The 11,889-nt window shown below is 62.1% G+C and overlaps 2 protein-coding genes across 2 annotated transcripts in view; one reads left to right on the top strand and one right to left on the bottom strand.

Annotated features, from left to right (window-relative positions):
* ZBTB46 (zinc finger and BTB domain containing 46) overlaps positions 1 to 5,310 on the top strand; it is a 36,024-nt gene extending 30,714 nt beyond the window's left edge. The window contains exons 3-4 of the mRNA XM_021677857.1: positions 1,556 to 1,731; positions 4,939 to 5,310. Of these exons, the coding sequence (XP_021533532.1) occupies positions 1,556 to 1,731; positions 4,939 to 5,310 (548 nt within the window). The remainder of the gene's footprint in view (positions 1 to 1,555; positions 1,732 to 4,938) is intronic.
* Positions 5,311 to 8,547: 3,237 nt separating this feature from the next.
* SLC2A4RG (SLC2A4 regulator) overlaps positions 8,548 to 11,889 on the bottom strand; it is a 3,753-nt gene continuing 411 nt past the window's right edge. Inside the window, exons 2-8 of the mRNA XM_044919061.1 lie at positions 11,571 to 11,725; positions 10,529 to 10,638; positions 9,961 to 10,133; positions 9,788 to 9,888; positions 9,443 to 9,707; positions 9,267 to 9,358; positions 8,548 to 9,175 (exon numbers count right to left, since the gene is read on the bottom strand). Of these exons, the coding sequence (XP_044774996.1) occupies positions 9,064 to 9,175; positions 9,267 to 9,358; positions 9,443 to 9,707; positions 9,788 to 9,888; positions 9,961 to 10,133; positions 10,529 to 10,638; positions 11,571 to 11,725 (1,008 nt within the window). The 3' untranslated portion in view covers positions 8,548 to 9,063. The remainder of the gene's footprint in view (positions 9,176 to 9,266; positions 9,359 to 9,442; positions 9,708 to 9,787; positions 9,889 to 9,960; positions 10,134 to 10,528; positions 10,639 to 11,570; positions 11,726 to 11,889) is intronic.

Below are 11,889 nucleotides of genomic sequence, written 5' to 3'. Positions count from 1 at the left end.
GAGGACCAGTGTGTTAGGAGCAGAGGCGCAGGGGTGAGGACCAGTGTCTTAGGAGCAGAGGTGCAGGGGTGAGGACCAGCTCGGCTGCTCTGCAGCCCCCATTGGTGTCGTTTCCATGGTGACATGCCCGTGGCTGTGGTGTGACCAGCAGAATGCAGTAGGGGGCCATGGGCCCGGCCCATGGAGATGGCAGTGAGGGTCCCTGCTTCTGGGTGACATGGTGGGAGGCCCAGGGCTGTGGGGACAGAGGTGGTCATCCTTCCAGCAGACTGGCTGCTTCCCGCCAGCAAGAGTTGCCTCCGCTTTCCTGGGTCCCGCTGTCTTGGGCTGTGTCACTCTGGGGCATTTGTTTTCTTATCTGCCTCCTTCTGGGCACCTCCAGGGGCAGCGGTGACTGTGGCCAGGGCCTGCCACACTTGAACATTTGGTAGGAGTCTGAGGACCCAGCAGAAGACCGCCTGGCTGATGGTGTCCACACCCCTCCTGGGGTTCATTCCAGCATCCTGCCTTTGGCCTTGGCCAGTGTTCTTGACTGTGGGGAACCTTGGTCTGTCTTCGGGGTCCTGGTGCCACGTGCAGCCGTCCAGGTGCCGTCCAGGTTGTAGGGTGGTGTGAGGGCCCTGGGAAACTGCATTCAGACAGGTGTCCACCACCAAGCTCCTTGCACAGCGGGAAGTGAGATCCCAGGATCTGGATGCTCCCAGCAATCCCGGTGAAGTCTGGGATGACTGCTTTCAGGCGTTTAGGTTAATGGGGTTCCTGGGTGGATGCTCTGCATGTTTCAGAGGGGATGACTGTGGTGTCTGTGGGTGCCCGTCGCCAAGGGCACCACTCGGGATAAGCTGCCCAGTGCCCAGTGGAACCCTGCACAGTGGGGCTGACGCATGGGATCCCAACCCCCTTGACTACCACCAGGAGAGCATCCAGCATGGGGAGCGAGATGCCTCTGAGGGTGTGGCCGCATTCGGGTGTGGAACGCAGCCCCCCGCCGTGAGCTCGAGCTGGCCACACGGATGACCCCACAGGGGCCCGTGGCGTCACTCTCAGAAATGTGGGCAGAAAAACAGGTCGGATGAGGCACACCCCGAGGCAGAGGCCACTCAGCGATCTGTTGCACGTTTGGGGCTGACCCAAGCCTCTCACTTGGCTGTGTCCACTGGCTGCTTAGGCAGACCTTTCCTCTGGGCGTTAAAACTGCAAAGCCACCAGCCTGCAGGTGTTTGGAGGGGGCGGCTCTGCCTTGCGACTGCCGGGTACCAATGGCCTGTGGCCGTGAGCAGAGCTATGGGCTGGGAACCGAGCTCCGGCTTCACTTGTCTTTACAGCTTTGTTCTCTGTTATGATTGTGTATGAGGACCTCACTGTGTCTCGGAGGCTGATGTGTAAGATAGTGGCTGTGTCCGGGACGTGCTGGAAGTAGTGACCTCCGACCTTCGGCAGAGCGCGGGCTCTCCGGCCTGGGCGTGCGGGCCCTCGGCGGGGGCCGTCTAAACAAGAGCAGGGCTTGTTGGGGCGGGCGGGCTGCACGCTGACTTGCGGGTCTGCTGTCTTTCAGTCAACGAGTTCACGGTGATCAGGAAGAAGTTCAAGTGCCCCTACTGCAGCTTCTCGGCCATGCACCAGTGCATCCTCAAGCGGCATATGCGCTCCCACACGGGGGAGCGGCCCTACCCCTGCGAGATCTGCGGCAAGAAGTTCACGCGGCGGGAGCACATGAAGCGGCACACGCTGGTGAGTGGGGGCGGGGTTGTGAGTGCGGCCAAGGCTCAGCATGGGGTCGGCATGGGGTCAGCATGGGCCGTCACAGGGTCATCATGGGGTCGGCATGGGGTCAGCGTGGACCATCACAGGGTCAGCGTGGGGTCAGCGTGGGTCATCACAGGGTCAGTGTGGGGTGAGCATGGGGTCAGCGTGGATCAGCACAGGGTCAGCATGGGGTTGACATGGGGGGGGTCAGTGGAGGGTAGTCAGCATGAGGTCATCATGGGATCTGCATGGGGTCGGCACGGGATCAGCGTGGGTCATCACAAGGTCAGTGTGGGTCATCACAGGGTCAGCATGGGGATAGCATGAGGGGTCAGTGGAGGGTAGTCAGCATGGGGTCATCATGGGGTCGGCTGGGCCCATTCAGTGCTGGGCTGAGGGATCCAGGAAGGTGGGATGATGATGTGGGGTGCCCAGAAGGCCATGGGAAGCCCTAAAGTGGGTTCCGCTCTGCCTTGGAAAGGCCAAGTGAGTAGGTAGAGCGATGTTGACCCCACCCCCCTGATAAGCTCCACCCCCTGAGACTGGGTGCAGAAAGCAGGTGGGCTGTATCACCCCCCAGCCCCAGACCTCGGCCTGGCCTTGGCAAGCGCTTCCTCCCCTGCCAGGACCCCTGCTCTCGGCCCCTGGTGTCCCGCCATGAGGTCACTTCCTTGGTGCCCCGGCTCCAAGGCATGGTGGGACCCCCTCCACCCCCCGCTCCCCCGTGGCCTTGTAAGGTGTTGGATTATCTGTCTGTGGTGGGCACCCAGCTGGAGTTGCCAGTTGGCAGGTGCTGAATGGATAGATTTGCTTGGCCAGGAAGTGATAGGAAAAGGTCATCCTTGAAATAGGCAGATTTGCCAAAAAACACAGGGCAAGGGACACTTTGGCAGGTGAGATAAACCGTGGGGGCCAGGGCCAGACCACAAGGCTATACATGGTGTTGTCTTCTTGAGACACACACTCAGGGTGGGGTTCAGGACTGAGGGTGGGGCCAGCTGGAGCTTGCAGGGCTGAGGAAGTGGAGGCAGCCCTGGGCTGGCAGATGCCCAGAGCCCTCAGCCTGTGCCATGGGGGCTGGGAGAGGGCACTGGGGTCATGTCATGAGTTTGGGAATCTCAGAGGTGTCGGGAGTCGCCTGCGGGGTGCACAGACTTGGCTGACCCTGCAGCATGCTGAGCTGCTGTCAGGAGCAGACCCCCAGGCGGTGTGGGGGGGCTGTGTTGGCGGTGGTGAGGGTGACCCAGGGCTGCCCTTGCACAAGGGTGGCAGGCGGCTGCGGGAGGGCAGGGTGATACCCTCAGGCCTGGCTGCTGGCAAGGTGAGCCTTGTGGACGAGCAGGGTCTTTGCCTGTGTGTGTGTCCATCTGGGGTGAGTGGGGGGCTCTGGCTCACTTTGGGGTCGCATCCAGATTTACTCGGTTTGGATCCAACAGTTGGCTCTCTGGATGGGGCAACCTTACTAGCCTGTTGTTTTATCTTTCCAGCCCAGTGGAGGGCACTTATTTTGGGGTGAGGACATCTGGGAAGTCTCCTGAGAGGTCAGGCAGCAAAGCTGGAGGGGGGACAGCCCCAAGAGTGGGGGGGAGCCCAGCCCAGCTGACTGAGGGAGGTCCCATGGCCCCAGCCTGCAGTGTCCACTGCCCCGTCGTGGGGTCCAGCAGCCCGGGGAAGCGGCAGCCCCAGCCTGGACGGCAGGTCTGTGGGGCAACCGCTAGGGCTGACTTGCCACTGACTGCAGAGCTGCCCCTCTGTCCAGTGTTTCCCTTCTGCAGAGCCCACCCCGAGAGCTGCAGAGGCTCAGGTTACCACAGAAACTTGGAGGAATCCGTACGCCGATGCCCACGTTGTTCCTACTCAGAGATGAATGGGGGCTTGTTTGCTATACTCAAGTGCTGGAAAGTTGTCAGTACGTGGGTTACGACAGCTTTTCTTTAGCAAAACCACATTATGGCTTCAGGAAGCGTTGGTCCCATTTGAGGCTCGGTGTGGTCGTTGCCCGTTTACCTTGGATGGGGCCAGATTTCCATCCTGGGGTCCTGCTTAGGTTTCAGGGAGGATCACAAATCCCTGAAAATGTACTTAAAACGTGTGCAGGTTTGCCCTTTTCTGAGAAGAGGCTCTGTATCTTCCCCTTTAATTTGTTGAGGGCCCCTGGCCCCCAGGAGGCAGCTGAGCGGCTGCTGACAGCAGGTGGCAGTAGGGGCACTCGGTGTCCCTTCTGTGTGGAGGCTGGTGCCTGTGCTGTGCCCCCTGGGGAGACAGAGGGGCTGGGGCAGCGTTGCCAGGAGTCCTCTGGACGGCGGGGTCTCCGGAGGAGGAGCCGAGGGTTGCCATGGTGCCCGCATCCTCCCTCTCTCTTCCCTCCCTCCATGTGTTAGGACAGGTGCCCAGCCATCTGGTGCCAGCTGAGTAGCTCCCCGAGACACCTTGGTCGCTCCCGGGTGTCCTGGCACAGCCCCCAGCTCCCTGCGTGGGAGCCCCAGGTCTTGAGGGGCCTCCGTGGACGCTGCCTCCCACGGCCCCACCAAGCCTGCTCTCAGAAGTTTCTGTTGGGGGAGGCTCGAGGAAGCCCTGGGTTTAAAATACAACAAACAGAAGAGACGCAGGAGGGCCCTGGGGACCGCATCGTTTGAGGCTCCGTTTCTAGAATCAGAACGTGTGGGGACCCAGCCTGTGGACGCTGGTCAGCAGTGAACGTCTGAGCAGTGGTCTTCATGGTCGGGGTTTGTGGAAGGCTGTGATGGGAAGGTGGACTGTTCGTGGTGGTCTGTGGAGCCACTGAGTTGGGAGGCAGAGAGCCCTCAGCCCCGGACGGGGAAGGGGGTCCCTTCCGAGGGTGCAGCCCCCAGGACAGTGACCCATCAGTGAGGGTGTGTTCACGTACGGAGGAAGGACACAGCTCAGCAAACCTTTTCCACCGTGACACCATTGGTTATGTTTTTATTTACTCGATTGCTCTAGAACACCAGAGAATTCAGAAAAATATGAGGAATTAAAATCGCAATCCTCTCCCTCCACTGACCACCTGTCCCCCTTCACTGACCACCCCATCCCACTTCCCTGCACTGACCGCCCTTCCCCCCACCGACCCCCTGCCCCCCCCACTGACCAACCCATCCCCCTTCGCCGTACTGACCACCTGTCCCCCCGACTGCCCGTCCCCCGCACTGACCGCCCGTCCCCCCGCAGGTCCACAGCAAGGACAAGAAGTATGTGTGCAAGTTGTGCAGCCGTGTGTTCATGTCGGCCGCCAGCGTGGGCATCAAGCACGGCTCGCGGCGCCACGGCGTATGTGCCGACTGCGCGGGCCGAGGCGTGGCCGGGCCCCTGGACGGCGGTGGCACGGAGGGCTCCCCCGAGCTGTTCCCTGGCGATGGGCCCTACCTGGAAGATCCCGACGACCCGCGGGGGGAGGGTGAGGAGGAGCTGTGTGAGGACGAGGATGAGGTGGGCCTGGCCCACGAGGATGCGCTGCTGGCGGCCGAGAAGGAGGACGAGGACTCGCCGCAGGGACCCAGCAGCCCCCCGGGGGCGCCCGACAAGGACTTCTGGATCTCCTAGGCCGCGGGTTGGGGGCGGGGGCAGGGCGGTGCCACCCCTCCAGTGTGCACGCGTGCGTGCGTGCGGGCGTGTGTGTGTCCGTGTGTATGTGCGCGCGTGCGTGTGCATGTGCGTGTCCCTAGGGATCTGCTCTCGCCTGGGGCCCGGCCACGCTGAGCCCCTTTATTCTGCTCCTGCCCCAGACACACACACAGAAACCGGCCCCGCAGGGTCGGAAGCAGGCATGACCCCAGCAAGTAAGGGCTCCAGGACCGAACAGGATGTTGGGGGGCACAGGGTGGGTTTGAGCAGAGGGAGGGCACACGTTCCCTCGTGTCTGCGGGGACCAAGGGAGGGTCCCCAGCAGGGGCGTGTAGCTAGGGCACGCACGATGGCCCGATGGCCGGGTCAAGGTCGGGGCTGGTCGGGGTCATGAGCGTGGTCCCCGAGGCCACAGGTCCAAGGGGTGTTAAGGAAGGTGTTGCATATACCCGATGTCCAGTGCTGGAGTCTCCCCCCGCCCCCTGCTCTGCTCCCCCTTTCTCAGCAGCCTGGTCACTGCCTGCAGCCACCACCGCAGCCTTCTGCCGCTGCCGTGGCGGCCCGCGGAATCCAGGTCCAGTGTACAGAAAGCCCCGTGGCCCTCCTGCCTCTGGGCTTTGGTGCTTCACATACAACAGCTGCAGAAGCCCCTGCCGGGGCCGAGGACTCCCAGGTGCTATCATCCGGTGGAGGCCGCCAGGTGGGGACCGACGTGCCACGCTCCTCTGGTGCAGGGCTCAGCGCGCCCCGCTGCTGGCCACTCAGGGCCCTTTGGGGCGCCTGGGCTCTTCGTTCCGTGTGCCCTTCCTTGGGGAGCCCGGGGGCGGCCTCGTCCCCTCGGCTCTGCCGTCCTTCGTGCCCAGGCCCCTCCTGCCGGCCCTCCTGGGTGCCCTTGCCTTGTTGCTGCTAACACTGGAGGTGGGGATCCTGACAGCCGTGCGCTGCTCACACCTCCCCGCGTGGGTAACCAAACTTTTTAAGTCGTCAGAGACATAGTTGAGGTAGTTACATAAAATTATTTTGTTTGGCATTATTTTTCTGACGTGACAAAACCTAGCGTCTTTCCTTCAGCTTGTCAGTCCTTCTGTTGTCTTTGTAGATGAGCTCACTGCCTCTTTGTGATCTGGTTTTTTCTGAGTGAAAAGCAAGGGCCCCGCTGTGAGGACCCTCCCCTGGGCCGCAGGACCCGCCCTGGTCTGTCCCCTTCCCCGGTAAGGCCGTCGCGGACCACACTTCACTACTCAGACATTCCGTCCTGCGCCCGCACGGCTCAGGCGCAGGCAGGGCCCGTCCGGGCACGAGCCCCGCTGAGGGCAGTGTTTCTACGTTCTCTTTTTCCACGGACTGTAAGCTTCTACCAGGCTGGTCACCGTGTCACATCTATTCTTTTTAGGTGGAAAAAGGAGAATCCCCCGAGCCCCTAACTTAGGTTCTGGGGGTGGCCTGGAGCGCTCGCCTCCCCGGCTGCCGCTGGGGTGCCGGGGGCCTTCTGTGCGTGTTTTCAGTACCATCGGTTAGAGGGCGTGGACAGAGCCAGCCGCCGGCCGCCCGCGCTCCTGTCCCCCGAGGGGGCGTGGGGAGCCCTCGCGGGCTGCCCTGCCGGCTCTTCCTGACACGGCGGGTGGGGGGTGGGGGGCGAGGCCAGTGCAGGGACTCTGGGACCCACTTCCCTTGCTGCCTTTCTCCAGTGAGGCCCCGGGCTGCACCCCTCACAGGGCCCTCAGAACTGTGTACCTCCCCGACTTTCTGACCCCTTTTCTAAACAGACCTACTTTCTTATAAATGTGTTTGGAAACCAGACCTTTGCTACCAACAGTGTCTCTGGGTTTTGTACCGGTCCCACCGCTCAGGCCGTCCTGCCCACACCCTGGGCCATCTCTGCCTCCGCACTCAGGACATCTCGCTCTTTCCGACCCGCTCGCTCCCTTGCTGACCTTTCTGGAGGGTCGCTCTCAGTGCCACAGGGGCATTTTCTTCCTTAAAACCAATACTGTACTGGAAAACCGAGGGCCCCACTCCTGCCCACCAAGTTTGCAAGGCGTGTGCTGCAAGGCAGGCTCGCCATCCTACGGTTTGCCGCCATCGATGGAAATGAAGGCATCCCCTTCTCAGGAGGCGTGGAGGGAAAAGACGTGTAATGAAGGGTTTTTTTACGTGACTGGTTTTTTTTTAAATCAATGTTTAAACTAATAAATATTTTTTTATGAAGAGGAGAAAAATGTGCAGATTACATTTCACGTTTTGTACTTTTTTGTTTGTGTCTGTCTGTATTTTGGTGTTTGCAACACCAAAGTGGAAAATGCAGTCCGTTGAGTGGTGAGTTCTTTGGGGTGGGGGGGGCAGGGAACCCGTATGACTTTTGTATCAAGCTCTGGATCCCAACCAGGTTGTATATTTGGACTCTGGGTTTTGGGAAACAGTCATAACACTGCCAGGACTGAATAGGGACCTCGACTCAAGAGACACGGCTACTCCTTCCAACTTTGCACATCCTCCTTTTTAAAAAAGAAACCGAGAAAAGGCAAAAACTGGAACTTTTTGCAATATGATGAAAGATAATCTTATTTTTCGCTCATTCTGTGACACGTGCAACGCTTAAGAAAGCCATACTTACTGGTGGTTTTTATTTTTTAGGTTCTATATTGTGTTTGTGTGTGTGGCCCTTTCAGAACCACTCGTAGTGAGGGTGCTGTGTGTGTGCTTTTCTGAAATATTTATTTTTTCAACATGCTTTCAACCTGTCAACAAAAACAAAACAAACAAGGGCAGTGTTTGAAAATTGTTGGTTTTCTTTCCCTTGGGGATAATCTATATCATAGCAACTTTATATTATCATAAACCTGTGTTTGTATTGGAGATGTGTTTAATATTTGGGAGAAGAGACTTCGTGATCGGCTGGCAGAAAATCGCAGCTGTTGCAGTCCGTAGCCACAGGACAGGTGGACGGCACCTTCCTGTCTGCCGGGGCGAGCTCTGGGCCTGCCTGGGGGTCTCCTTCCTGTGACGGGTTAGCTTCGACCTTCTTGCAAAGCTTCCACTTTCAATAAACTGGGAAATTGCTGCTCAAGCGGACGCCTCGTGAGTGTTTCACAGTGTCCCCTCCTCCTGTGTCAGGGAGTGAGCCCTCTGCGGTCTGTTGGCTGGCCTCCCTGGTCTGCCCACCCACCACCCCTGCCTCTGGCAGGATCTCAGTTCCCCCCAGGAGGCAGACACGGCTTCTGGAAAAACCCCAAATCTTTAATTTTTCTCCTTGCCTGGCGCGGCCCAGACTCGAGACACCTGAGCTTCGCAAACAAGATACAAACGTCAGCGCCCGGGGCCCTCGAACCATCGGGTTAAGTGCGGGCAGGGGAGGCCCCTCCCTGACACCCCTCAAAGTGCATCACAGACCGGCCCCCATGTGGCCCTGAAGTTGGCCCATCAGCACCCTGACAAGTCCATGGGCTGACAGGCAGGGAGGGCGGCCACCCCCAGGGACCCCGGGCCAAGGGGACAGCCGTGAGGTTTGGCTTTAGTGCAAAAGGCTGGTTTCTTCAGAGGCACTTTGAGTGGTGGGACCCCCCCCCCCACAAACCTCTGGGGGTCCAGGGTCACCGAACTTCCCCCACCATTAAAAAGCAGACCCTGCCGCAGGAGGAGCGCCTGGCTGGGGGCTGGGGGTAGCTTATTTTCTCCTCGGCAGAGTCCTGGGGAGCGGGGCAGCAGCTTGGGGGTGGGCACGGGCGCGCATGCTCAGTCCAGGAAGCGCTGGCACGCCTTCTTCCAGCGGCAGGCTGTGCACCACAGGTCTCGGTGCTCCATGCCGTACACCTTCCGGCACTTCTTGGCGTCACCCCGGGGCTTCCTGGGGGGACGCAGAGGAGACGCGGCGGGCTCATGCTGGGCCGGGACCCTCCCTGCCGGACACCTGCCCCAGCCCCTCAACACGCACGCACCTTGGGTTGGCACCAAGCTTGGAGGGCAGGGTTGGCACACAGGTCCTGATGGTGGTGGGCCGTGGCTCCAGGCGGACGGGGGCCAGGCAGCCCTGAGAGGAGACACAGCTGTGTCCTCTCCCCTGTCCCGAGCACCCCGAGACTCACCCCGAGCTGCTGCCTGTGGCCTCACCCACCTGGTAGGTGTTGTCACCGTGGCACACCTCAGGGGGTGCCGCAGAGCTCAGCACGGGGACTGGGGGCAGGGCCAGCGGCCGCAGCAGGCTGGACAGGGTCGGGGGCTCTGGCAGCTCCAGGCGGGGGAAGGCAGGTGGCGCGGAGGCTGTGGGGGACACTGGGGACAGGCTGGACAGCCCGTCTGTCAGCACATCCATGCCAACGTCCAGCTCTGTGTAGTAGAAGTCCTCCTCACCGTCGCTCTGCTCTGGCTCTGCCTGCCGCCTGCGGGGGACACAGTGGGTGGGAGCTGAAGCCTTGGTCCACCTGGCTTGCCCCACCCCCCCCCGCCAGCCCCACCGCACCCCAGGTGCACCAGGCGGATGTGTCTCTGCATCCCGGAGGCCGTGCTCAGCACCTTCCCACACCGCTTCCACAGACACTGGAACAGGACCTGCACTGAGCTCTGGGTGACAAGGGCTGGTGGTCAGGCATGGCCACCGCGTCCACCCCGCCCTGAGGGCTGCCTCAGGCTCACCTTCCTCTTCCTTGGGGCAGGTTCCCCAAATAGGAAATGGGCTGCCTCAGAGGGCAGTGGGGGTGATGGGGTAGATGGAGAGGACTGGTCGCTGGCCAGGTCCCAGCCCCAGTCTCCGCTGCAGCTGCTCAGTGGCCGCACCAGGGCCTCCTTCCAGGGCTCCAAGCCAGGCTCTGTGGGGACACACCGGCAGCCGTGTTAGGGCTTCCGTCGGGCTCGGGCTGCTCTTCAGAGGCTGCCGCTGCAAGCCCCTTAACTCTGCGCCTCTGCCCGTTCACCTGGTCACAGATCAGCCACGTCTTTTGGAGGAAGCAGTGGCCGGGAGGACTAGCCTCCTCAACACAGGGACATCCTGTGTGGGGAGACCCCTGGCCAGCCAGGGGGAAATGGACAGGTCACAGGCCCGCAGACTGGGACACACTGAGAGGCACTGGGGGTCCTGATGTCTGTCTCAGGCCTCAAGAGGTCTATTTAGAAGGTGGTGTTCCAGGCAAAGAGGTTCTGCTTGCCCCAAGGGGTGGGCAACCACAGGGTCCCGGAGACCCCAGGCCAGGTGTCTCAGTCTCACCTGGGCTACAGGCTGCAGCTGGGGCCCCCAGCAGGAGGGGGCTGGTGGACAGACTTGTGAGGGCAGCCGCAGCCATGACCTCATCCAGTCGGGATTTTCCCGGGGGGGCTCTGGAAGAGATGTGGGTGGCGTCGAGCAAGTACTCCAAGCTCCTCCCCTAGCCCAGCACACGTGCAGGCCTGGGCAGTGTGTGTGTGTCTGTGTGTGTGTGTGTGTGTGTGTGTGTGTGTGTCTGTGTGTGGCGCAGCTCCCTCCCTCCAGGCACTGGGCTGGAGGCCCGTCTCCACCCCCAGCTCGGATTACAGAGACCAAATCTCCAGGAACCACCAGACACAGGGCCCAGGCTGGGGTCTCCCTGAAGCCGGAGTCCTCTGCAGCCTGGGCTTTGTTCCACGGTGGCTCCTTCAGGCCCAGGCGCTGGACAGGGGTCTGAGGCCCCACCCCCAGGCCGGGCCAGGCGAGGCCAGGCCGGGCCCAGCCCTCCCCCCAATCACTCAGTAACCAGGGTTGTGCAACAGCAGCTGCGGCCGCGCCAGGCCTGGGAGGGAGGGACCAGCCAGCAGCAGCCAGGGGAGACAAGCTGGGTCCCCAGGCCCCAGCAGGCCAGGCCACAGCCCGCCTCTACCTGGGAAGCCAGCTTTGGGTGTGGGGCACCCAGGAGGGTTTTAGGCAGGGCTAGGAGATGGCCGTCAGAAGCCCTGGGGTTCCTGGACCGTCAACCTCACGTCAGCGGGCAGCCTCTACGGCACAGAGACTGACAGGGGCCCCCTCCCAGCTCTGCGCTCTGGCCCCCAGAGCTTGGGGGGCGCACGGGGCACGATACACTGATAATTTCTGCTCCACTCCTCCAGCGCTGGAGAGCTGGGGAGGGGGGCAGAAAGCCCAGGTCGGGGCCCTGACCTGCCCTCCACCAAGACCCCTCTACCCTCCGTGGGGTGGGGCTCGAGAAGGCACGTGCCCGCGCCCCACCCACCACCCCTGCGCACACCAGCGCACGTGTGCGCACGCCCACCTCGGCCTGGCGCGATAGGCCCTGGCTCACCTCTGCGCTGGCACGGGGATGTGCGCCGACGGCTTCGGGGGCCCCACCGCCGCCCCCGCCCACGTCCCCGGGACCCCTAGGTTGGCGGCCCGCGGCTCCGGCTCCCGAGGCAGCACGAACTCCAAGCCCGCAAAGCCGCCGCCCACGGCAGGGCCCTGCGGAAGGGGCAGGCTCAGCGCAGGCAGCGGCACGGGGGTTCCCAGCCCCCACCCCGGATCCGCTCCGCACCCGCCCCCCAAACCGGCTGCGGCCGGTGGGGACGGCGCAGCCCCGCCCCCGGCCCCGCCCCCGGCCCGGCGCGGCGGGAAGCGCTCCCGGG

The sequence above is a fragment of the Neomonachus schauinslandi genome, chromosome 10 (genome assembly GCF_002201575.2).
Source record: "Neomonachus schauinslandi chromosome 10, ASM220157v2, whole genome shotgun sequence".
Taxonomy (NCBI): Eukaryota; Metazoa; Chordata; class Mammalia; order Carnivora; family Phocidae; genus Neomonachus; species Neomonachus schauinslandi.
This window is presented reverse-complemented; position numbering and strand designations above follow the sequence as displayed.